Source organism: Halichoeres trimaculatus, unplaced genomic scaffold, assembly GCF_033239565.1.
Source record: "Halichoeres trimaculatus isolate MK-OKI-2021-1 unplaced genomic scaffold, fHalTri1.1 fHalTri1_scaffold_3, whole genome shotgun sequence".
NCBI lineage: Eukaryota > Metazoa > Chordata > Actinopteri > Labriformes > Labridae > Halichoeres > Halichoeres trimaculatus.
Genome location: NW_027437181.1, coordinates 24,288,686 through 24,314,608, shown reverse-complemented (window position 1 = coordinate 24,314,608; position 25,923 = coordinate 24,288,686). Strand labels below are relative to the sequence as shown.

Below are 25,923 nucleotides of genomic sequence, written 5' to 3'. Positions count from 1 at the left end.
TCATGGGAAATAGTCTTTATCTGTCTTTGTCAAGAAAAGCATCCTTTATTAATCTTGATTAGGGCACATTTAGATTACATTTGAAATATTTTCACAACATATGGTTAAGTTAAGATAGATGTTATATTACCGTGAGTAAAAAGTTCCTGTTTTTAATAGGTTTAATTAAAAAATTTAAAGCTGCCCAACATTTACATAAACAAATCTTACAAAAAGCAGCTGTTAATGCCACAGAATAGAATGAGTGTCCATCTGTCACTGTAAATAACCTAACATCAACTTCTTACTCAACAAGATTCTGAGCTGCAGCTTTTAGATTATATCAAACAAACACAGGCATTCATACTACATTACTAGTACTATTACCAGCTATGGTTACATGTTGGTTTGTCTGAGTAACAAATATGTACACACAACACTTTTTTCCTCTAAATGATAGTGAAAGAGCCGTCTCTCACACAGGGGCTGAGCCCTCTGTGGTCAGTGACATCATGGGACAGAAGCTCTTCCTCATTCAAAATGACTCACAGGCATTTGAGCCACTCAAGGTTTAACACACAGTTTATTTGCCTTAATGTCCTCATGACCTTCAGCTACTTATTTTAAACCAAAGACAAGTTTGTTCTGGAGAAAGCAGCTCTGTCCAGCTCTAGGAGGTCACAGCTGAGATGGCACCACTGTTGTTTAAAGATGCCTTCTGGGTAAGTGTCAAGTTTTGAGCTCTGACACTTTGCTGAACTGTCCTTTTAAAAAACTGAAGGAGTACTTCTATTTTGCATTGTTGTTGTTATGGGGTTTTGGGCTTTCATTTGAGACAAACATATTTAATAAAGTGAAATCTACTGACAACTCTTGACCGTCACAGTCTAAAATGACTTGACAGTCTTGGTAAAGTTATTCAGCCACCCAAGGAAGTTGTGATACTCTTTGAAAATCTAACAAACAGTTTCTTTGCTCTGCTAAAAGACTTAATTCTGTATTCAACTGGTTCTAATTTGGTACAGTTATTGTAATTTGTGGTACTGACTAGGCTGTCGTGGCATACAAAACTATTTTTTGCTCCCTGCTAGTTCTGCATTTTAACCACATACTGACTTCAGGATCGACTGAAGGCCATGTTGCAATATATGTTAAGCAATTTCTAAGTTTTCTCATGTTTCAATACAGGGGTCTGACTTCACGTGTCATGCTGGGTATGAGGCCCTGATCCAGAGGTTACGAGATGGAAGACAAATGTGCAAAGATGTGGAGGAGCTTCTAAGGATGAGGTAGCGTCAATTTGTATTTTAGATACTAGCACCAAAGCTAAATATTTAGTTTTGAGCTTCAGGATTATTTCTAATCAATATTTCCCTTTATACTAAAACACAAATAATCACAGATTAACAAAACCTTTAAAACCTGTTCACTCTGAAAGAACTACTTTAGGTTTCAGAGAAAACTATTTTAACCCCACTCTAGTGCAGCTCTTAAAAAATGGAGAAGTCGTGGCTGAAATAGAGTCAGGGCTACCTGATGTGCTAACAAGGTGAAAATACAAGAGACAGTTTCTGTATCTGGAGACAAAAACAACAGATTACTGATAGCAAAGGCCCTCCCCGACCAAGAGCTTTACATTTGCATTAAAAGCACAACATATGAAAAACCAGTAGCTAGATATGAGAAGAGAAGAGGAGAAAAGGCGGAGAAATAAGAAGAGCTCCTCATGAAACATGTTCTGTGTAAAACAATGTTATTTAATCAGAAAAAAAACTGACATGTCTAGATGAATTTTTACTCAGTTTCATGCACCCTTTTTCTATAACAGGGAATGCTTTTAGCTGTTGTAGCAGTTTCAGGGAATGGGTTTTTTCATTGAATTATCTTACTCACATTAAAATCAGGGACTTGATTTAAACACAGACACCAGCTGAGCAGAGAGAGGGCAGACAGGCAGAGGCACAGAGCAATCATTTCCTGTACTCTGATGTTACATGATAAATAATACACCTTACCTGTCACCAACGTGATTTGTGACAACTTTTTTAAACTAGACCAAAAAAAAGCCTGCATCAGTGCCTCAATAACCATCCTGGGTTAGTTCTCTATACATCATTGGGCTGTGGTTGAAATATGGTTGAAATGCTCCTGTGCTGCAATATAAAAAAAGTTTTTCAGTTCACAAATGAGCACTGAAAAACTGTTTCTCAGTTGCCATTCTCTACGTCTGTGTGTTCATATGGCACAGGGCTCTGGCAGAGGAGAAGTACGGGAAAGAACTGGTGACGGTTGCTCGTAAAGCTGGAGGACACACAGAGATCAGGTAAATCAGCCAAGACTGTAAGGTCTGTCTACAGTAGTGTGTAGACATTGTGTACACTTTTACACTTGTTAATACATTTGGTCTAAAATTTAACAAACTTGCTGAAAAATGTGTTGCTCATCTGCTCATGTTTTTGAAACACACTGTGTGCAGATTAAATGCTGATCGAACATGAGCTGTAACAAGAAAAAAAAAAGAATAGTCCTGTGTCTTTGAGTCATTTTCTTTTAATAGAGATCACACATGTCTGTGTCAGTGATAAAGACAGCAATAGGCAAAAAAAGAAAAGAAAAAAATGTGTGTGTGTGCATGTGTGTGTGTGTGTGTGTGTGTGGGGGGGGGGGGGGGGGGGGGGGGGTGTTAAGACTCAGCAGTCAGACAACATAAACTTTGTCTTTCTGTTTTGGTGAGGTTTGTTCTAAAGGAAGTTGTAAAACATGACTCAAAAATCCGAGCCAGCTGAAGCTAAAAAAAATAGTCTAAAAATAATTCATAACAAAAAATTCAGCCGGACACTGACTGGTCTCTGATCTGTGATCTTACACTTTGTTTTTCCAGCACCTTGAGAGCATCCTTTGAGCAATTACAAACGCGTGAGTTCATCCATCTTTCCATTCTTCCTACTGAAGCATAGACTAATCTAGCAAAAGTGTTTCTTATTTAACCACAGTTTTAAATGGTTCATTGTGTTGTTTTCGTTGGCAGAAATTGAGAACATCGGGAACTTCCACATCCAGTTATCTGATATATTGAAAGAGGAGGTGAAAAAGATTGAGACATTTAGAGAGCGGCAGAAAGAGCAGAGGAAGAAGGTACTGAGCAAGTTTCATTGCCTAACAACTGATTTAGTATACCTAACACTGAAGTGAGATTTGATTTCCCTGACTAACAAAAGTAGAGTTTACTCTGGATTTAAGAAATACGAAGTACAAGAAAAGTTAAGGAATTAGGAGTTCAGAAATATTTTAACCCCACTGTCCCCTTTACCCAGTTTCAGAGCATCATGGAGAAGGTTCAGAGAAAAAAAGTTTCTATGTACAAGAAGACCATGGAGGTAGGAAAGCAGACACAGCTGATAACAGCAAATTATTATCGCACATTTTACACTGAAATTTACCCTAACTTTTTCTGTTTTCATACTGGAGAAACAAACTTGACGGTACTTGATGTGCCATTCAAGAGCAACCATTTCTGCTGCTCTTTCTGTCTGCGGTGGAACTGTGCATCTCATGGTTTCTGTTTCTGTTTCAGTCTAAAAAAATCTACGAGCAGAGATGCAAGGAGGCCGACGAGGCAGAGCAAGGGGCTGAGAAGACAACTGCAACATCTAAAAACCACGACAAGGTGCAATGACGTCAGATCAGCCAGTTGTGCAGAGAGATTAAAAATATACCACATCATTTAATTCAAACAATCCCTTCTGCAGTCTCCCCCAAGTACAAAGGTTGCTATCATGCATGTTTTGTTCATGAATATTTGGTTCAAGTTTTTAACAGTTGGAGATGAGTGGCTTCATATGAGACATATCTGACTTTTTTTTTTTTTTTTTGCTCTCTGGTACAATAATGGGTTTGTATGTGTGAGGCAGAAATGTCAACGCTTGACAAACTGTTCATGCATGCTGCTTCCTGTGTTATTTCTACATCTTAGGTACGTCAAAGAGCAAAGCAACACAGACAGACAGCAAAGGAAGCAGGTATGATTGAGATCTATTTTCATTTTGTTATTGTTTTTTTTACATGATATCATAAAAATGATGCTGTTCTACATAAACATAAATTTCACTTCTCTGTGATTTGCTTTAATATTGTTGTAATAACTGTCTAAATCTCTCACAGAAAAACTGTACTTTACCAACATTGTCCAGCTCGAAAGCATTCGACAAGATTGGGAAGAAACGCACAAAAGCACCTGTGAGGTATAGTAAATTCCTTTCACCTAATTAAGGTGCTTAGATTATAACACAATGGCTTTCAACCGCAGGAACTTGTTTCTAACCACATCCCCCTCTGTCTGTACTAAGTGTGATTCTTTTTATAGCTCTTACCTACTGTCCACAATGAAGTGTGCTTCGTACTGCATTGGATGGTCTTAAAATAGAACAAAATAATGTTTTACAAGGCAGGATCTGCTCTGAGATTTTAGAGAAACATTTAAGTCAAATAGAGCATGGCATGTACAGAGAGAGAAAGCAACAATGTGAAAATAATTTAGTCCTTTTAGATAATCATATACTGTAATATCTTGGAAATAGTGTGACTGTGTGTATTCATCAGGTGTTTCAGCAGCTGGAGGTAGATCGCATCAGCATGCTCCGGTGTGCTCTGTGGGATCACTGCAATCATTTTTCCATGCAGTGTGTAAAAGATGATGAGGTGAGCTTAATTCAGTATCCAGTCATTCTTAAATGGATTAAAAAAAACTGTAAGTGTCATGTTTTTGCTAAAGTTTGATCATGGGTTTGCACATTGTTAACTAATAAGGTTAAGAACACATTGGAATATGCTATTGTGATATTACCTGAAATCATCTTTGAGTCATGCTGTGGTTCCAATTACTGCAGTGTTGGTGGGTTGCACCATTTTGTTTCAGGAGTTGTGCTAGAAAAATGTAACATGCTAACATGAATGTAGAAACTGTCTCTACCATCATGGCCCAGGAAGGCTGTGCTATGTGTGTTAGCATGCTAACAGTGTAAATAAAGATCCCAAACATTGTTTACTTTGTATCAGCTCAACATCAACAAGTTCACCAGTTGCTCATAATAACATGCTTATCATGATATGCTTAATGTATTTACCATACTGACAGCTGATGTTATTATTTAGCTCAGGGGTGGCCAACCTGCGGCTCTTTGCCTTTTGGTGTGCGGCTCTTTGATCCATTTATTGTTGTTATGGGTAGTGGTGTGCCAATCAATCTAAATTTTTGATATATTGATGTTGTGATCATTATTGATCAATACTTTGGTGATAAGATTGATACTTAAGTTTCAGTTTCTTTTCTTCACTTGCACATGTGCTCATAGCTATCTAGATAGATAGATAGATGGATGAAACTTTGTCTCTTCTGCAGTATAAACAGAAATTTGTCTTAGACACGGCTTCAAGTACGAACTGAGGCTTGTTACAAATGCAATAAATGTCACTTCAAATTTTGGAAGTGTATCCATTTTCATCTTATGTCCTTTCATTTATGTGCGAGAGGAAGTGTGTTTTTAATGTGGCTCTTGGTAATTTTTGTGGCTTTTGGTCTGTGACTAGTTGGCCACCCCTGATTTAGCTGGACACAGGGTTGTAGCGACATTAGCATAGCCTACATGGAAAGCAAAGGAAAGCCACTTGGTCAAAGATTTTAATTCATTTCATTGCTCTTCTTTTTGCTTTTATAATAGTAAACAGCACTGTAAATGAACCAAAGCCATTTTAGCTTACTTTATGTATCGAGCTATGCAGTAAAAATGTATCGTTTTACAATCTGAATTTTAACTTAAATTTCTCCTGTTTTTCAAATCAGTTGTATGAGGAGGTGCGGAAGAAACTGGAACAGTGTGACATCATGATAGACAACAACTGTTTCATAGGGATGAAGAGCACGGGGTCCAGGCCTCCAGGTGAGCTGTGCTGGTGGACTTGACAACATATGTATGTCTAAAAATAAAACTTTATGAGAGAAGTGAGAATCGCCACTCAATAAGAAGTATATTTGGTGTCACTCAAATACTGACCTTTATGTTTCAGGCAAAAAAAAAAAAAAACACACACACCTTATCTTACTTCCCTTTTCTCACAGAGCCCTTAGTGTTTGAGAGCTGCTACCAGAGAGACACATCCAGGGACAGCAATGGCGGAGCTCATTTTGCAGCAGGAGGAGGGGGAGAAAACATGATCATGAGGTCTGAAGCAATGTTTTTTGACACAAATCTGAAGAAAGCTTTGTTCTTTCACAGGGCAGAGCGAAGGGCGTGAAAATACAGAGGCTACTGTTACAGTCAAACCGTCTTCTCCTAGTTCATCTTTCTCAGTGCCTTCTTCCTCTTTTAACCTTTTAACAAAAAAACATCAAGAAATTTAAAAAGATCTCATGCAGCAATGATTCGGCCCATAGTTGGTTGGTTGGATGTGACTCAAATTTCTTGGAACCATCATAATATCTCTTTTGATCATTAAGGTCTTCTCAAAGCCTGTTAGCAAGTTCTGTGAACATCAGCATCAACAGTCTTCAAAACTTACCATCAGCAGTGACATCTAGTGGTGAAAGTAAGTACTGTGCAAACTTCATAGAGATCTGTTGAAGCACATTTTATAAGGGGGAAATTAATATCTTAAGCCTATTGTGCTATTGCACATTATCATAGGCCTACTGGTGACAAGTGGTAGTTGAATGCTATTTGTGTTCTGGTCCAAAAATAAAATGTACTATACTACTGTTGCCTTTTAACCGATGTGATGCTATCTTGTTCCATTGGTTGCATAAGTGTACATTTTGCATTTGCTTTCTCTCTAGTTTCAGCTGAGCTATCAGATGATGGATATGCGCCGTTGCCAGGCCTCCAGCTTGCAGCATCACCGACCACAGTCCCAGCTGATGAGGACAACTATGTTGCACTTTATGAATACACTGCCCGGGTAATCACCTTATATTTGTTCTTAAGTTCAGCTACTTGTTACAGCACTGACTCATAACCAGAAACAGATAAATATTGAATCACAGCACACCATTATTTTGACAGTGAAGTGTGTTGAAAATGAATTGTAGAAACTTAAAGAGGGGGGTTGTCCTTTTTTGAGCTTTATACTGTCTCTCTGGTATCCTTGTAGTAGCTTTATGTGATATACATCAGGCCCTATGAAGGCCTGTTGGGGGGCCGAGCTATGGGCAGACCTTGGTGTGAACCAGTTAGGAGATCTTCATGCAATGACCTCATCATTTTAGCATGAAGATCTCATATTTATAAAAAAAAAATGACTGTTTACAGACTGATTCAGGGATTTGAATGAATATGTAGCAGTTTGAAAATCTGCCCATATTTAATATTAAGATCTAGCATTGATATTTTATAACTGTGTTGAAAATATGGGAAAGCATTGTACACTCTCTGAAAGTCAGCAGCATCATCCATGTCAAACTAACATTTGTCATCTTTGTACTTATTGGTCAGGAACAGGACGAGCTGTCTGTCAATAGAGGGGACAGGGTGCAAGTCCTGGAGCAAGGAGGAGACGGCTGGTGGACAGTTGAGAGAAACGGGCAGACTGGGCTGGTACCAGGAAATTATCTTGGCAAGATCTGAACACACATAAAGATGAAAATGATCACAAATAAAGACAAATGAAAGTGCAGGTCGTGCAAGCTATTTCATCCATAGACTTATATATACAAACATGCACACACGATTAAACATTTACGTCAGGTTTTTGTTAATGGCTGTTTCCATGACTTACAAGAGGTTAGAAAGAGAAATCTTATGAAGCTTATTTAAACTGTCAAGCTTTCTGAATGATCAGCATGTTAATGTGCCCTTTGTCCCTTGTCACATTAGACTTTTTCATATTGCGAGCCAGCGCCGTGACAAAGTTTCACTGTCATCAAACCCCATGTACTGAAATAATCGCTCCGTTGCTACCCACAAGCAGTGGGACAGGTTGGTCCCACCATCTCTCTGATGTGAAATTCATATTGAAGGCAAGTTGCTACAGGGCTATAAATATTGCACCGTGAACTGGCAGTATGAAAAAAGCTGTTCTAACTGCTACCTCGTGTGGTTTTTTTTTTTTTTGGAACTTTAGCATTTCCATTGGATGCTTCCAATACTGTCACCTTGTACAGAAGAAAGATAGTATGGTAAAAATATTAATGGACCAAAGATGATGGTTTCAAGTGAAATTCTGTTATCCTGTCATATTTTCAGAAAGGTGAACAAAAAAAAATTTAATTGCTATAGACTATGTTGGCACATCTGGCTCTGTACAAGTTAGAGCTTAGCTATGAAATGAGTCATGTCCTAACCAGACTCCAACAATGTCATTAGTTTTTAAGATGTTTATTATTTATATAAATTATGCATAATCTAACAACTCACACTGAACCTGTTTTGGTTTAGTCCCTCAGGTTCTTAGTGTCACTTGTTTATTGTAATAATGTGTGTCTGTGAGCTGAGAGCTACACTGTTAGGTTGTACTATCTTTTCTGTGACAGTTGGGGACACAATTGTACAGCTATAAAAAAAATAAACAATGTCAATACAATAACAAACAGTCAACTTGAAATGTGTGATTTTATTTTTCTTCTGCCTTTTCCCAAATCTATACACAATTATGTTTGTCATATTTTTCTCTGTAGCTCTAGCCGAATAACTGGGGTTCAACTTAACTGCTAAAAAATATCAAAGAGTGCACAGTTTCACACAAAATGTATAAAACAACAGGTCATGATTCTTTAAAGCAGGTTTGTTACTTCTAAACGAAACAGGAGGAATTATCTGTAACTTTATCTACACATAAACACGTCTTTATGAAACACTGATAATACTCGTACTCATAACACTGGATCCTAAATGGGTCAATCACAATTTATACATTGGCAATGCCTCACAAATGAAGCCTGATTTAGAGAACATAAACACCAAAACAGAATGTACATTATTAACAACCTGAAAGTTTGTGAAAATGAAGAACTCTTTCTACCAAACATGGCTTCAAGAGATCAAACACACCCCAGCTCAACAAATGAGTGTCTGAAGTAAAAACACTGAGTCTGTTCTTTCAAAGGTGAAAGGTTTCTCCATTTTTACAAATCCTCATCATAACAACTTCTTCAGAAAAGTGCTCATGTTCTTTTTAGCACAAATTTACCATTTCAGCAACCATGAACTGTCTCCAGAGCTGCAGCCGCAGTGCAAACTAGCACACGAGTAAATACATTCCATTCAAAACTCCCCTCAATGATTTCACACATACACTGCCAATGAACTCCCATCATCCTCACTAAAGAAAAGAAAGCATGTTCTGAAGCCACAATCAAAAGAAAAAAACACCAGCATTAACTTGAATAGTGTTAGTAAGCCATTTACAGCTTTGGCTTCAATAAATATTCCATTATTTGTAAGAAAAAAAGAGTATTGAAAGTAACAGTAACTCACAAAGCATGTCATAAATAAAAGTTTTCCCTTTGAAGCCCCACCCACCCCAATCAATGTTGTCAGTGTTCTCTGCTTTATCATGAATTGTGCAAGGTGTGCTTGAGCTTATTTAACTACAGCTGAAATCTACTGTGGACATGTCCGGTGACGCTCTTTTATTTTCTAAGTGCTTTGTTCTGCTTTCATGCATAGCTGTTGGTTGTGACCAGCAGCTCGTACGCTGGGTCATGACTCCTCCTGCACAGCACCACGCAGGCACAGAGCATCCCCAGCATCTGCAGGAAGAAAACAAACAAAGAAAATGTTATTTGTGTCCTCATTCATTTTGAAAACTTGATTAAAAAAAATTAGATAAAATAAGTTGTGTCTTTTTAATATAATATAATATAATATAATATAATATAATATAATATAATATAATATAATATAATATAATAGAGTTGAATTGAATTAAATTGAATTTTTCTATTTTTAAAAACACTGTATAGCGTTGGTTTAAAAGTACTGTGCAAATATAAAACAAATATTATCTCCAATATTATTTTCTTTCCCTTAAAAGGTGTACTCCAATTTAGTTTACTACAATTCTGGTGTGTTCTCTTTACAAAAAAAAAAAATCATAAACATAAGGTTTGTACACCTGCAATCAAAATTCATAACTTGTTTCTCTTTCTTTAGACAGAAAGACAAGAAATGTTCCCTTAACTGTGAACTGTACTCATAAACAGTCGTAGGGAACCAAGCTGGTCAAAGTAAGATGACAGCTCTGTAAATCTAAAAAGTCACTACAGTTTTTGCTGTCATTTTGATATTCACAGACGTGTTCACTACCACATAAAATTGTCATTGTGCTATTCATTTGATTGGATTCTGTTTAAACCTCTCCGGCTGCTCATGATTATTTGCTCCATTGGACTCATCCCTTCTGAGTATGTCCACTGCCAAAAATGGCACTTACACTTTTACTGCTTACCTGTATAGATGCAAAAGTCAGTGCAGCCCATATGACGTACATCATGATCTCCTTTAACTTCTTCACAACCAGAGCCTCACAACCCTGAAGGAGAAAATAAATGGCAATCAAAAAATGTACAACACATGGCAAAGAAAAAATATAACGACAGAAATGCTATAGTGTTTTCTTTAGATAGATTCAGCCATTGCTTGGGCTCTGCGCTTGTACCTCTTGGTAGAGATCTGCAGGTCGAGTAAGGGTGCCAGTACAGTTAGTGATGCTCGGCTGACAGCAGCTCACAGGGACACTGTTGTTTTTGGATTCTTTAAACCAGCGCGTGTTTCTCCAGTCAGAGTAGTTGTGAATGCCACAGCAATGAAGCTAACAGAAAAGAGAAGGGTGTATAAGATGTATTTAGTCAGGTTCCAAAATTTTAACATGAAAACAATCATTCATTTTTTTTTACTTTTAACAACCAAAAAAAGCTTGACGCAGACACTGTTCCTCTCACCTGCCTCTGCACATAGTCAATGGCTCGGCTAGGAGCATCAGTGTTGGTTCCATTGTATTCATTGTAAACCTTCTGGATAGAGTGATTCACCTCATCCTCCACCTGAAACAGAAAAGCAGCCCCTTTTACATCCAATGTTCAGCATCTGCACATTCAACATATTACCTCCTTGGAACAGGGCTGCACACGATTGTGAAACTTCTTTAGAATGCAGGCACTAAAGATGCACTACTACTCAAAAGGAGACATAAAGTACAGAAACTTAAAAAAAAATAAATGTGTAAAATTTAAGATTTGAGGGTATCCAACTGTATATATTATATACAAAAAGGAAAATATGAGGGATGATGCTCTTTTCATGCAAGGCCAAGGAAGCTGAAACTTTGAAACACTTTTACTACATCACTTCAACACCATTTTTACTTATCCAGCTTTACATGTATGCAACGCTCAAGACACCCAGTGGCACAGTGTTTACCTTTGCCCTGTACGTGTAGCCTAGCACCACCACCACACACTCTGTAACAAACACCAGCAGGAGAATGGCAGCAAACTGAAACAAAAACACAAACACATTGTTTAGAAGCTCATTTTAATGCTAATGAACTATATGTTAACCATAGATTGTATATGATACTGTCTTTAAGTGTCCTCCAGGTACGAAGTGTGTTTTTTTCATCTACATTTCTTTAAGTTGAAACTTAATATTGAGTTATTCACACTCACAGTTGCCAGTCCACAGGAGCTTTCACGTATTGTTGCACAGCAGCCGATCAAGCCAATGATGAAGAGAAGAGTTCCCACAGCTATGATTATGATAGCAGGGATCAAAGTGTACACATCTTCAAAAAAGTGGTCGTAGTCGTCATATGTGATGAACACATAGGCTCCAATGTAGCATAAAATTCCAGCTGCAGCCTGGAGAAAAAAAAGAGACAGGTTACAAGAAATCTAATTTTACAATGTTACTCTATTTATTAGTTCATACTTTATGTTGTATATATTTGCTTTTTTATGTTTATATTAGCAGGTTTCCAAGTAGTGCCTTTCTAATACAGAAAAAAACGCACAGGCAGCTGAATTTTACAGCGTGTGCAGTGTCAAGTGGGCCGTGCTATCTCTATCTATCCTGGAAAAGATTAAGAGCTCTGTCCATCCTTTCTTATCTGGTTCATGGTTTTCTTAATCCACATCTGCTAGCCTGTTAATGTCATGACACACTTTAGCATAGATAACACTGCAGGACACCTCAGCAGCAGCTACAGTATTGTTACATCGTAGCTGAAGCATAACGTCATTGCTACAAGTTGTGAGCGGCAGCAGATGCAGACAATGCAGCTGTCTGGGATGGTAAGGTCTCTTTTTGTTGCAGTTCACTGTATTTTACAGAGATAACGTTGCGTCCACAGGACCACACTATGGCTTCAGACGCAGCTTTTCTATCGCCAACCAGCAGACTGCAGAGCATCTCTGGCGCAGTTTGTTAGCTTGCTAAGCTCTCCATCCCTGGCCTCTGAGGGATGCTGCACATTGTTCAAACATCCATCGTTTTCTTACCCAGAAAATGAGATTGAGAAAAACCAGGACGGTCTTAGATGAAGTTATTCCACACTGCCCCATGGTCTCGTGAGCTTTAAAATTAAAAGTGAAACAATTAAAAAAATATATTGATGCACCTGCACCTTTGCTGTTATAATAATAAAATGGCTTCGGTGTGGTCCTGCCCTACGGTGCAAATTCTCTTGGACTTGACCAATGAAATCAACGCAAATGAAGAGAAGCGGTCACGTGTTGGGGTGACGTCACCGTTCAAAACAAAACAGACTGACGGAGGCTTTGGGCATTAACGTGAGCCTTGCCATCAAGACCGTACATTACCATTAAGACATCTGAACCAATCCACTGCAGACATATGTAACTTGCCTTCGTCTGAGTAGACCTTGTAGATGTAAACATTTACACCATAAAGCTTCCTCCTAGTTATTTCTGATATCCAGATTTTCAATCTCAGTAAAAAGTACTGTCTCCCACCAATAAAGTTTGAGACGTCTTTAAACACAGTTGAATTAATGAAATTGTTATTGTTAATATCTTTGATTTAAATTTACACTAGTGAGAACACAGCTGCCTCGTGGTAATCCACTACAGTATTTAGAGGATTGCACGGGGTAATTGTTAAAGCTCTTTAACCCATTTTTTTTACTCCATATGTCCGTGGTGCTTTTAACTGTGAATTACTTTACACTTGGTAGATAGACTGGTATTTATACAGTGATTTCTTAGTTTTTCTGGCCACTTAAAGCTTTTAATTAATCAATCAAACAATTAATTGTGTATTGTCACTGTCCTGGTAAATATAACAGCAAAATTTTGTGGGTGTTCAAACACTGCATAGCAGGAAATGTAATATTGTGCAAAAATGCTGCAATCTTTAAGACCCCTAACCCCTACACAGTACTGTACTGTAAATCAGTACAGTTAAGAGTCAGTGCTGTAAACTCCTGCAACATTTTGCAAAATGACAAAAAAAATTGAGCACATTTATCCCTGATGGACATTTAGAAATATTATTCTTAACTGCCCATTGCGTTAGCTACCCATTACCCATAACCTAACTGTTTTTTTATGATGATTGTTGACAAATCATGGTTGTTATTCTGGCTTTTAAATTGTTTTTTAAGTTTATCTGTTTGTCATTGTTACTGTTTTTACAGAACGCACTCATGATAAACTAATTTGGTCAATTCATTGTAAATTTGGGTTGCCCTCGGTGATCTCGCTGAGAACTTTAAATAAAGGTTTATAATTATGATGAAAGCACTTTTATACTGTTATTCTCTTTCGTCCACCCACACCTCACTCACATACTGATGGCAGGGACTGCTATGGTATGGGACCATTACTTTTAACTAGCACGTTCACACCCACCCACACACTACTGACCAACAACAGGTGCAATGTAGGGTTCAGAGATACATTGAATTGAAATTGAATGAAATGTGATGAGAGAGAAATATAAATGTATGAAAAGACACAAGGAAACATGTTCATTGATGGTGGTCTGTTTACACTTGATTGTTCTTTAGACAGAGCTGGTCAGGCAGCTGGTTTACACCCGTCCAGCTCTAGTGTCTAAGGTGCTAATGCTGGTTGAACATAACTTAGGATTGATTTGATACTTCATAGCAGATATGACTCTTTCTTTAAAATAAACAATGTTAGCATATTTAAGACACTGTCAGACATCTTCAGTCGTTATATGCTTTAATGTGTAGTGTAGGATGTCATGCCAGAGGGTGGCAGTGTAGCATCGCGAGTTTAACTATATGCAGCCATGGGGAGATGTATCAATTAGATGGAAAAGTAAGAACACACAGAGACAACAAAACGATTCTTACTCTGGGCACATTAAAATTAGATGTTAAGTCTGAAGTCAGATTTAAAAATATTAAAGCTGCTGCCACAGCAGACAAATGTGATATGACCTCACTGCTTTCTTGACTTGAACAAGGGGAGAATTGATTTCTCAATTAGAAATGAGTTCCTTTGGGGCACTCAGTCAATAATGACTTGGACTGGTGCCCCAAAGCCTTTTTTTTATTGAGTTTAAGCTTGCTACATTAGTCTTTGTCGGCTTTTGGTGTTCAAACAGAGCAAGAGTGAGGACTTACGAATCCAAGCAGACTTTAAGTTTTCCACTGTTGACACAGCATACATCCAAAGTGTGAATAATGCACAAGCTTAACCCGCAGGCAATACATGAAGTCATTATTTAAGTAGAAAAATACAAAACAAACACAGGGCATCAGTAGTGCTACCGCTTAAAATGTTTAGTTTGTACCAAACATGACAGAGTATTTAATAAAGTTTTTGCATTTTATATAAAAATCATGAATTGTTGCACAATACTCAGTTGAACTGATTTTTGTTTGGTTCATTTTCTAGAGAATTGTATGTGCTGGATTTTTTCTTTCATGAGTAAAATTTAGAACTTGAGTGTACAGGTGCTGCTCTGCTTTTGTGAAATTTGTTTTCATCCAAGAGATCTAGCATTGCTAGTTCAATGTTGTGGTAAAATTGCTCAATTGTAATAAATCGCTTGAGCCTGAAAGCAATTTGCATCGCCCAAAGAGGACATCGCTATCTGTTCAGTAAACAGACTGATGTGTTTGTTTCGTTCACTCAGATGAAAATGCCCTCCCATGGCATGTGATAAACCCATACAGTCTATGAAAAATAGCCATTTACAGCAAATACTTAGTAATTCAGCCTAACTAAAATACGCTATTCAGGACCTGATTTAAATTACTTTTTCCCTTCTTTTTTAATATTAAAAAGGTTTCTGATCAGTTACACAGCAACAGCACTTCAGGCTAACTACCCATGATTAGGATGACAATAGCTACTGTAATAAAGAATACTGTGTGTCTAACTGCCTCATTGTGCCCATTTAGAGTACAGAAATCCATGGCCTGTCTAAAGACTGCATCTTGTTATACTCTCAGGTAACAACATGCCCTGTAACATAATGCTTGAAATAATTTTGGGTCCGGATTGTAGTACTTAAAGTGATGGTGTGTAAGTTTTACGCAGATCACCAATATTTGTTTTCTTCTTTTAAACCATAAACTGATTTAACTTGAAAATATAAGGCAAATATATTTTGGTGAAGCCAATTTAAATGCCTTCTGGCCATTTTCCCCAAAACCAACATTTCAATTCATAACCATTTCTCTTGGCTCTCCTGTGAATTTAAAGACTTGCTTATTATTATTATTATTATTATTATTATTATTATTATTATTATTATTATTATTTATTTGTTTATTTATTTATTTATTTATTTATTTATTCATTCATTCATTTATTTTTTAGAACAAGCAAAAAGGGGGAAAGCTAGAAAAAAAACTACTTGGCACACAAACAAAAGAGCAAGATGTCAAAAGCAAGATTCAGTGTAAACAGCGTGTAAAAGATATTAAATCAAAACCTTATTTCCCAGGAGAGTAAGGTGATGTGTATCATGTGGGATCTGTGCTGACTTTAATTGTGTGGAGACATCACCATCCTCAACAGTTAACACTCTACAACGTGTTTGGATCTGCAATATCAATTCACTGGAGAGTAGTTGATAACAGATGCACACATTGCATGAAAGACACACCAATATAAAGGCGTCAACACTATATCAGCATATGCAGCTGTGCAAAGGTAGACAGGTGTCTAACATTTCAATTCAGTTCATAAGGAAGTGAACACAAAGACCCATGGCATGTGTACAATCAGTCTGGAAAAACTACACAAACAAATGAAAAGTGTGTGGCTGACTTTTCTTTCAGGATGACCAGTGAACTGTGCTTTAGACAATTATGTTACTTTTCTTGAAGTTTTTGTTAGGGGACTGAAATTTACTCCAACCTATTGATGGGTCTTATTCATCAAATTGTAGCCAATTTTCAAACCTACTAACCTACTTGTACAATTGCTTCGCACCTGGAAGCTCCACAATCTCAAGTAGTTGTTTGGCAAATAAACATACATTTGTTGAGATGAAAAGCTACTTTTTTCATCCCTCAATAATCCAGCTTTTGGTTTGTAGTGAAAAGATCCATCCAAATTTGTCTTGTGTTGCAAAAACTTTTTCTTCTCCTTTTTTCATTTCAGTCTTAAGCATTATTTCAGACAGTAACAGTGATGTATCTTTTTAACTGACCACTCTTTATTCTTCAATCTGCTTTTTGTGTCCCTTGATTGGGAAAATTTCTGTTGCCAACCAGAACTACACGACTCTCATGTCTGTCATCTGAACCTTGAACATGATGTGCATCAGACAGGGCATTGTGGGAGGGATATTTAAATAGCTTGTCCGTTACTTTCAAAGGATCAGCCGCAGGCAGAGGAGCTGCATGGGCCATATCTTACTCGGTCGCTATTGATCGACAGAGCAGATCATCACTTTATGCAAAGGACAGGAAAAGTACAAAAGATGATATTGATTTCATGTAGAGACATCAGCGAAATACCACATGTGATTTATATAAGCTGCCTACATTTGTGATTTATATAAGCGTTATTTTAGAAAAACGGTATTACTCATGCTAAAGAGTCAGGTTTTAATGTTGGGCCTATGAATAAGGGCTGTGCAGGTCACACAGACCTCTGGGGAGAAAATCAAGAGAGCTAACCAAATATCACAGTTTTAACTGTATAAGACTCAGTCATGTGAAATCAGAAACCTAATTTTGATCTGTTGGAGGCTGCAATGGCATTGGAGAATTGTAACTTGCCTTCTAAAGTGGTATTTTCACCCTAAAATGTAGTCTTTTCAGTTTTCACTAATGATCCTGAACAGTTTTTCAAAAGCAATAGTCTAGTGGTGTATGATATGATCAGTTTTACCTTTGGATAGGACTTCTATTGATCAAACTGTGGTGTGAGATGTGCCATAATTTATTTGCGAGAGTCAGAGGAGTGCAAATGATGATACAATTTAATATAAATAACTTAAAGGACAAGACAGTGAGACAAGTCATCATCAAACTAGACAAAAATATTCCTATTAGGACTGAAAATGACAGATGAGCCTTGGGCAAAGTATGACAGTAACAAATATATTGATTAGTACAATACAATCAAAATAAGCAGGAGACTGTACAATTTGTCTTTTTCATTTATTTATTTTAACCCAAGAGGCCAGATGTCGTCAGATCCGCATGCGCACCAAACTCTCACCCCCATGTATCACTTTCTGCTTTGGATGTAGCTTTCTAAAATCTTCATCAACAAGTCCGCCTCCTGAAACAGAGCGAACATGACATCGCATTAGATGTGTAAGAAGACGAGGTAACACTGAAAACATGTTGAAAAGGACTAGATGTTGATGGAGCTCACCCGATTTTTCGAGCGGCTCTCTTGTGTGTCCACCTGCGCCTGCAGAGCCTCTCGCAGGAACTCTTGGAAAATCTCACTGATCGCGCCCCTCTCCTCCGGCAGGGCTACCAGCCCATCAACGCCCTGTCCTTCTCCTGAGGGCAAGGGGGAGTCCATCACACTCTTCTTACCCATGAAATGTCCTGCCAAAGCAAAGGAAATGCTCATTACTTTCAAGACAAAGGGAAGAGAAAACACGGTGGAGGATGACAAAATGAACATCGTTGAAGGAGAAATGCGCATGTTAGAAGATTTAAATTAGTGAGTTAATATGCTTAATCTAAACCCACGTCTTTAACCTGAAAGATGGGTTCGTGGAGAAGCCTACAGGTGTGTGATAAGAAGATGCCCCTTACCTGTAGCCCAGAGATTTCCTCTTGGATTGACTTTAATTTTTGCAACTTTATTCCTAAGTTCAGTCAGGTCGAAGCTGACTGCTGCGGTAAAAGACACGAAAGAGAAAAAAAGGAGACAAGTCAAGAAGCCACACTGGCAGACACTGTTCATTGTGAATCCTCTCATCTTAGCGCAGAGTGGCGAACAGTCCCCCAGAGCGCAAGTGTCCAAGAAGCTCCTGCTGGTTGTGGACCATCAGACGCACTCTGCTTTTAAAGGCGCTCCTCGGTGGGGTGGGCTCATTTCACGATGCGTGTGCTTTTACTCATCCAGCTGCGTAAAAAACGGCACTTTGTTGACTCATTGTCAAGACTTCCTTAGAGCACACCGTGCGTATTTTACGCACCACATGGTTTATATTTAACACAATTTAAATATTATTCCCCGAAAAAGTGGAATCAAGAACCAAACTACTAGCAGTGCTTTGTCGTAATGTCGATTAATAGTGTCAATTTATTATTATTTTTTATTAATTTATTTGTTTTGTGGTTTGTGCGCGCGCGTGTGTGTGTGTGTGAGAGAGAGAGATTTCCATCATTGAGGCTGAATTTCTGAATTGTTCAGAGAGCCTTGAGGGACTGAACAGGATTTGCTCCCTCACAAGTGATAAATATTTAAAGTCCTGTTGTGAGAATTTCTTCAGATACTTACGCCATAACTGACATTTAAGAAAGAAAATGTCATGTGCAACACATAAACACTACAAAAGCTCTATTTCTACGCAAACACTGAACTTTTTTTTAGGACAAAGTGCACTGTTTGTGAAGTGCTGCCAGTTCCATTTAACTGCCACAGTGGTTAAAAGTGATTCCTTCTAAGGCGTCATTTCCCAGTCTGGGTTTCCCTTCAGCCCCTCCAGTGCTCAGGGCTAGGTCTGGCCCCTCACAACAAGCAACATGGCATTTGGCCAGTTACAGCATGCTGCTGTGTTCACCATCAGTCCTCTGAGGACAAGAGGACCTGCTGATTCTCACTGCTAATTTAGAGTTGATGAGACAGAGCGCCTTTTTGTCACTTCAGGGCGCTGAAGTTGTGAGCTTCGTGGAGGGGCTGCAGCTTGTGTCTTGTTCTTTTCATAACCTTTGGCATTCTCACACACATGCACAGGATTTCAGTCCATCTGCACAGCTGAATGTCAGTCTCATTAGAGTACACTCTGATCAGTACAGCGCCACCCTGGGCAAATTCACAGATTAGATTAAATGAGACATTGTCTTAAAATACAGCACTTTACATCTCAGTCTTTGATAACTTTGTTTATATATCAAGGGCCACAATTTAATTTCAGACCAAATCTAAAAAGGTGTAGGCTCTTGTGTGTGCTCCACAGGTGACACTTCACCATCACTTAACTGATTGTCAAACTAGATGAGCTTCAGTGGAGCCTTCGTGTTTGTAAAATTTCCTAATCCCAACAAGGTCAAGGATCCCTGAAGTGTAATGAAAATCTATCCGCATGCAATCAATTTCAGTGAAGTTGAAGTTCAAACACTTAGATGGAGTTTCAAGTGGATCCACTGTGAGATTATTTGTTGATCCATGCATCCATGTGATTGCATTTTAGTACTGGAAAGCCTCTGCTGAATGTAGCTTGATTACAAGGGCACTTCACCGTGTACACTACCAGTGACCTTTATGAGAAAACTATCACCATGACACAATTTCATTAATATGAAAATGTGTGAGCATCACAGAGGTTGCAGGAGGTTGTCTTTTAGGTGGATTTTAAAACCTGTATTATTTTTCTATTTAAAGTCATAAGGCTCAGGTCAAGATGAAATGCATATGGGGTTTCTTTATATTTCCCATCACATGCTTAAATACAATAAGAGAAATAATTGCTGTCTTGTTACCAGTTAAAACCCCCTTGGCTAAATTAAAGTGACCACTTGTGATGTGATTAAATGACAAATTACAGCAGCTACAAAAGAAATAAGTCACAGAGTTGAAAGAATCCATAGTGGATGGTAACCAGATTTCATATTTAATATCATTCATATTTAGTTGTCATAAAATACTTCACATATCTTTTTCAAAGACAACAGTTCAACAAAAAAAAAAACAAGACTTGACTTATCTTAATGAATGCTTTTTCACATTCTGAGGATTACAAATGAAGGTCAATTTTAAACTAAATCTAGCCTAGTTTCCCTCACAAAAATATTTTTAAAGCTTGTATTTTCAAATGTAAACACCCTATCAACATTTCTACAAAATGTTCAAACAAATGGTACAAAAAAGCCAGTTGGGTTTGACAAAGTCTAACTTAATTCTGTTTTGAAAGGCATGACTGAGGTTTCCTGGACGTAGTTTATCATTCTGGAGTCCTGAAGTGTAGGCGCCTCACTCCCGATGAACCAACACAAAGAGACCCAGCAAGAAGAGCACAGCATACTGTGGGGGAAAACAGGATGTTGTAGTTATTAATGGTCATACTACACACTCTTTATGAAGTCCAAGCTTAAGCAAAGAGGTCATTCAACTTACTTTAAACTTGGGGTAATCATTCATGAGGATGGTGACGATTCCAATGTATGGCACAAACCTGGAGATGTTAAACAGGATTAGTGTCAGAATATTTTCTGGATGTATACAAACGCAAACCCATTTAAAAATGTTTGTCTGTGGTTAAGTTGTGCAGAGGCACTACAGGAATGATAACACAACATCTGTACTCCTGCCTTTTATCACTTTAATGTGACAGAGACTGAACCAGGCTCTGAATATTTAAGGATCTATCCAAACTGTGTTGGTCCTTTCAAACACCTCCTTATGTTAAACTAACCTGTGCCAAAAAACTCCCCCTTAAAAGCATTTTAATTAATGAGCACAGGCGCTATGTTTAACACTTACAACTAGGCTGGGAAAGTGTTTAAACAAAACGTTATCAGTCATCTACAGCAGCAGCAACTTAACCATCCACAGACAAAACTCTCTTGTTTTCACTTGACCTGCACTGATTAAGTATTTGAACTCCAGTTTTGTTGTACATCATGCAATGACAATAAAGATATATTCTGCTCTAACTAGCCTGGGTAACTGTTAAATGGTGTGTAATTAAATAGAATGTAAAGTTAGTCATTGAAGCTCTGGTGATGGGCTGGAAGTTGTAAGGACGTGGAGGGGTTTTGGGGCAAGTGTAAACAAACTGCGGGCTTTGCTCTTTTTCTTCTTTTTTTCAGATAAAACAAATGTGAACAGCACTTCAACCTCAAGGAAACCCTTATTTTCTACTGACCGCTTTGGTTTGAAAATTTCTGGGTTGCATCTTGGGTACAACTTTTTTTTTGTCTCAGTTTACAACCAGTTGCTAAGTCATGCCATGCTCATTGTTTGAACAAACCAAATCTAAAAGAGTAAAAGTGAAGAAGCACTCTCTGCATGAGACCATGTGTGTCTCTGATTTAGAACAAGAAGAGTTATCACACTGCCATAAATGTGTATCATATGTGTCTATTGAAACTCATCTGAAACAAGCATATCTTGCCAATAAGAAATACTGAGTTTAAAAAATCTTCTTAGGTGGATTTTTAGAGTTTTAATTAGGTACCAGTCTTCTCCAGCTTCTTCCCACAAAACACCAAAATATAAAATACATCCTCAGCAATACAGAAAAGCAGGTGAGGTTGCCTGTCCCATTTTTTTGGTCCATATTTGTGACCATCAGCATGCCTTACCCTCTAGCTCGACCGACCACATCCTTCTTCTCCAGCCAGTGCTGCCCCTGCTTGTACAGTCCTCTGTCATCCACTGCATTGTTGTCCCCTTTGGTCAAGAACTTAATGTCTCCATTTTCCCTGCAGATAAGAAATCAGCATGACTTAAGCTCAAGATGAACAACATGTCCTCTATTTCTGCTACACCTGTGTCTGACATATCTAAGAAACCTCTCTGAGCCGCTTCGCTAGTTTTCCAATTCAACCCAATACTATGAATGGCATTGTCAGGTTTGATATACAGACATGGGGCTCAGTGATATGAAAGTACAACTTCATCAATGAGAACCTCAGTATGAAAGTGTGTAGTCATACTTTTCGTGGATCTTTAGTACTCTGTGTACTATGGGAATCTCTCTGCCCTCTATCCTGAAGACAACAATCTCTCCGACTCTGATGGGATCCTCTACCCGGTTGGTCAGAAACAGCAGGTCTCCTCTGTGGAAAGCTGGCTCCATACTCCCACTGTAAGGCAGTAAGAAAATATTGAACCCATAAGTTAAACCTTTTCTATGCTGCTGAATAAAGTCATACCATGTCAATCCCATCCTTTGTTTGTTGTCATTTCCCAGATGATATCTCCAAGTTCACACAGTATTCATACAAGGGGGAAAAAATCTACCAAAAGCAGGCTGTAATTTTGAAAAGCATTAAACAGCGACTGAAAAATCTCCAAACTGCACCAGAAAGTCCATATTAAGCACCCAATGATGATGAATAACTTGCTTTTCTTTGACCTAAATTTAATGTCACAGAGTTCATTACACATTAAAAGGCTTTACAGATTAGTTGTCTGGCAGAGTAAACCTATACAAAACTGATCTGTGACTTTAGCCTTACAGCACTAAACTTATTCAGCGCATTAACAGGTTAACAGGTGATCAAAATTTGTGTGGACATGACTGTTTACAACAGTCTACTGTATAGCAGCAGGTGCAGGACTTAATGCCACATGTTCATGATAAAATATTTTCCTTAAATTCTTCACATATCTAACCTTGTATTTACATTCAATCCTATTTCATGCAAACTTGCATGCAAATGAAGACAGCTGCTGTACCTGGCTTCATGACAAGATGAAAAAGCATGACTTCTATTTAAAATAATTTGTGTATGGAGAGGTTTCATTTGGGAGTATTTTTGGGCTATAAATGTCAGTATTAAGGCACTCTTTGTCTTTGGTGATGCAGGAACAATTACAGCTATAAACACAACATAAGCAGAAAACCCAAGAAAGGTAAATTTGGCTGAATCCAATTATCATTGACTGAAAAAAAGCACATATTGTTACTTTTAACAGAACTGAAAAGATTTTGTTCAGTTTCCCTAAAGTACATTTGCAACAAGTAACTCACTGCATGATTTGTTTTTGTTTGTCACACCAACTTTGTTAGCCAAATTGCTGCTGACAAGTCATGTGATTCATAAAATGAAACTGCCCCTGCTCTTTACAAATGTGCGTGTGCCTAACTTCAAAAACAGTACTTAAGTGGTTTTTGTTTTCCAGAAAAATCTTGGTATCAACCAGCTGATTTTGAAGTTGATATGCAATCAATTTGTGCTCCAGATTAGCCTAAAGAAGCTGGAAGCAGTTTGAAAAATAATCTAAGACACAATAACTGGTGTGCATTGTGATATTTACTCTGCTGTATGTGATAGCAGCTTTTCCCATCATATCTGATGGGTTCAATATTCTAGGGCATGGTTAAGCAATGTTAGTGAAAACAAATGATCCCACGGTCAAACTTGAACAACCAGAATGAGGTAAAATGCTTTTTGCTTTCAGTCTTCACTGAGCAAGTCTCACAGGAGCCACTACTTAGAGTAAAGAGGGTCTTAAAATACCTAACACAAGAGCCTCACCTGAGAACAACAACAATCGGACTCTCACTGCCAGTGACCACCATCAGTCCTTTCCAGATCATCAGGGCAGACGAAACAATCATACCAAAGTTCAGCACCTGGTAATAAAGCTGGAAGAAGAGGGAACATTTATACTTGTACTTCTTTAAACAAATCTTCAAAACGTGGGTGCACCTGTAGATGTACAAGAGCTGGCCCCACATACCGGAAATGGTTAAGATGTGGTTAGTGAGGCTATAAGACACAAAATGATTTGTACTGCTGAATTATTGATCAGGATATCCATAGTTAGACATTTGCTAGCAGTTTCATAAAAACCCATTCCTGACTGAACGTCCTGAGAGTGACAGCAAGCCACAGCTGCTGCACACAACTTCACAGGTTTTTACCATTTATGTCTTTATTAAAAATTTCTCCCATGGGGGATCAATAAAATAATATTATTTCTATTCTTTCTCCTAAATAGTGTGGTGTGGTTAAATGTGGTTCACTAGCTGAGCTGAAGTACGTACCTTTCTTTAAACCAAATTAAGATCTGCCTGTGATTCCCTTCTCTAAATATGGTGATAAATAAAAGATACATGTGCACGAAATGGTCTTAGTTTTATGCTGAAGACAGGCTGTAACGTTGAAAATTGGTCGAGTGCTAGTTAACGTTAGCTCTGTGGTTTCCCTACCATACAAAGAGGCTGTCGAAACTACTGCTCCGGTACATACCTGCCGCTTATTCATGCGACGAACATCGTCGAGAAAGTCTAAAGATAACATTTTTGCAAATACCGCTGGGTAGAAAAAGCACCAGAATCACATTAAAACGTTGAAAGTAACGAGCATATGGATGCACGGTCGAGCGGCGAAACTTGCATCCGATTCTTCCTGGTGCGCTCAGCCGGAAGTCCCGCCCACTCGTCAGCGCTGTGTTGAGGTGTCAGTTCTGGATACGAGAGGCAGAGACAGAGCACAGGGGCTTTCCAAAACCGACAAGTCAAACCTGTAACTCGTTAGCAAAAATATCAGCGGTAAACGCACGAAATATGTCCGGAACGGTGAACCATTACCATTACATTTTTTAAGTACAGTTCAGACACAGTCATCATTTCTCATTGAACAATTAGCATGTCGTCGGAAGCAAAACTGCCTTTAGATGAACATTGAACTCTGTTTAACAAATGCTACATAATGGTTTTCCTTTAACTTAAGCTGCAAATAAACAGGGGCGTCAAACGAACACGAACACAGCCAGAGGATTTGACATAATTAACCTCTCTGCCGCTTTATAAAAAGAAAAAAAGAAAAACTCAGAAGATTTTGTGTCATGATAACAAGTTCAAAATCACTAGTTTTCTCGAGTTATCAAGAGATAATAAGAATTATTTCTAAATTTAATGGTAAAACCAGCTTTTCAGTCTAATGGTCTTGTAATAGTCAAGATCTCTAGTATAAAGAACCAGAAAACTTGTTGCCTTAGGGAAATAAAGAGTGAATAATACAACCTGCTCAGGACTTTATGACTGGACCAACCTAGTGTCTTTCTTTCTTTCTCCCTTTCTGGAGAGGGTTGTTGTTGTTGTTTTTTTGTCTTTGTGGTTGTGCTGAACTGTTAGCCCTTATTTTGACTCAGTCTTGCACAGACACTTACACTACTATTTAACCAAACTGATTGTAGTGCTAGTTTCAGGCAGAGGCCTGACTTAGCACCGATTTCTTATGTTTCCATGGACAAGCTTATAGAAAGCACCAATTCTTTCTATCTTATGTGGAAGTTATGTTTATTTTTTGTGCCAGAATTTGAGATTCATCCTTGCAATCCCACCTGACTAAGAAGAAAATATTTGTGTTTTTTGTTAAAATAATATTGTATTAATGATATGATAAGCTTTTGTTTTTAAAAATGTTCTGCTTTATACATCCAAAATTGTCTAAGTAAACATAGTGCACTTACGTTGTGCATGCTAATTTCTCACACGTTGCAGACTTAAGTTATTCATTAACATCCTCTCAGCTCTTTACTTGATTTGCATGGCATACTTTGAATTATATGTTTGATGTGTTTTCCTTCATAAGTTCCTATAATGCAGCATTACACTATTTATTTTTACTTTTTAAATT

At 38.0% G+C, this 25,923-nt stretch overlaps 4 protein-coding genes across 4 annotated transcripts; 1 reads left to right on the top strand and 3 right to left on the bottom strand.

Annotated features, from left to right (window-relative positions):
* Positions 1-550: 550 nt before the first annotated feature.
* Positions 551-8,023, top strand: LOC141787988 (proline-serine-threonine phosphatase-interacting protein 1-like). Its single transcript, XM_074666766.1, has 15 exons — positions 551-701; positions 1,168-1,268; positions 2,228-2,302; positions 2,861-2,895; positions 3,008-3,114; positions 3,294-3,356; positions 3,554-3,646; positions 3,953-3,998; positions 4,141-4,220; positions 4,579-4,677; positions 5,819-5,915; positions 6,095-6,197; positions 6,473-6,561; positions 6,809-6,930; positions 7,464-8,023. The coding sequence occupies exons 1-15, from the start codon at positions 669-671 to the stop codon at positions 7,593-7,595; spliced, it is 1,275 nt and encodes a 424-aa protein (XP_074522867.1). The 5' UTR covers positions 551-668; the 3' UTR covers positions 7,596-8,023.
* Positions 8,024-8,329: 306 nt separating this feature from the next.
* On the bottom strand, positions 8,330-12,652 carry LOC141787330 (tetraspanin-3-like). The gene is made up of 7 exons (XM_074665600.1): positions 12,467-12,652; positions 11,636-11,827; positions 11,388-11,462; positions 10,910-11,011; positions 10,627-10,779; positions 10,417-10,500; positions 8,330-9,718 (listed from the first exon to the last, which is right to left on the bottom strand). The coding sequence occupies exons 1-7, from the start codon at positions 12,527-12,529 to the stop codon at positions 9,626-9,628; spliced, it is 762 nt and encodes a 253-aa protein (XP_074521701.1). The 5' UTR covers positions 12,530-12,652; the 3' UTR covers positions 8,330-9,625.
* Positions 12,653-17,445: 4,793 nt separating this feature from the next.
* Positions 17,446-18,449, bottom strand: nmbb (neuromedin Bb). Its single transcript, XM_074667046.1, has 3 exons — positions 18,196-18,449; positions 17,801-17,982; positions 17,446-17,704 (listed from the first exon to the last, which is right to left on the bottom strand). The coding sequence occupies exons 1-3, from the start codon at positions 18,359-18,361 to the stop codon at positions 17,651-17,653; spliced, it is 402 nt and encodes a 133-aa protein (XP_074523147.1). The 5' UTR covers positions 18,362-18,449; the 3' UTR covers positions 17,446-17,650.
* Positions 18,450-20,270: 1,821 nt separating this feature from the next.
* Positions 20,271-24,750, bottom strand: sec11a (SEC11 homolog A, signal peptidase complex subunit). Its single transcript, XM_074666535.1, has 6 exons — positions 24,532-24,750; positions 23,815-23,924; positions 22,267-22,416; positions 21,913-22,032; positions 20,723-20,780; positions 20,271-20,629 (listed from the first exon to the last, which is right to left on the bottom strand). The coding sequence occupies exons 1-6, from the start codon at positions 24,580-24,582 to the stop codon at positions 20,579-20,581; spliced, it is 540 nt and encodes a 179-aa protein (XP_074522636.1). The 5' UTR covers positions 24,583-24,750; the 3' UTR covers positions 20,271-20,578.
* Positions 24,751-25,923: the final 1,173 nt, after the last annotated feature.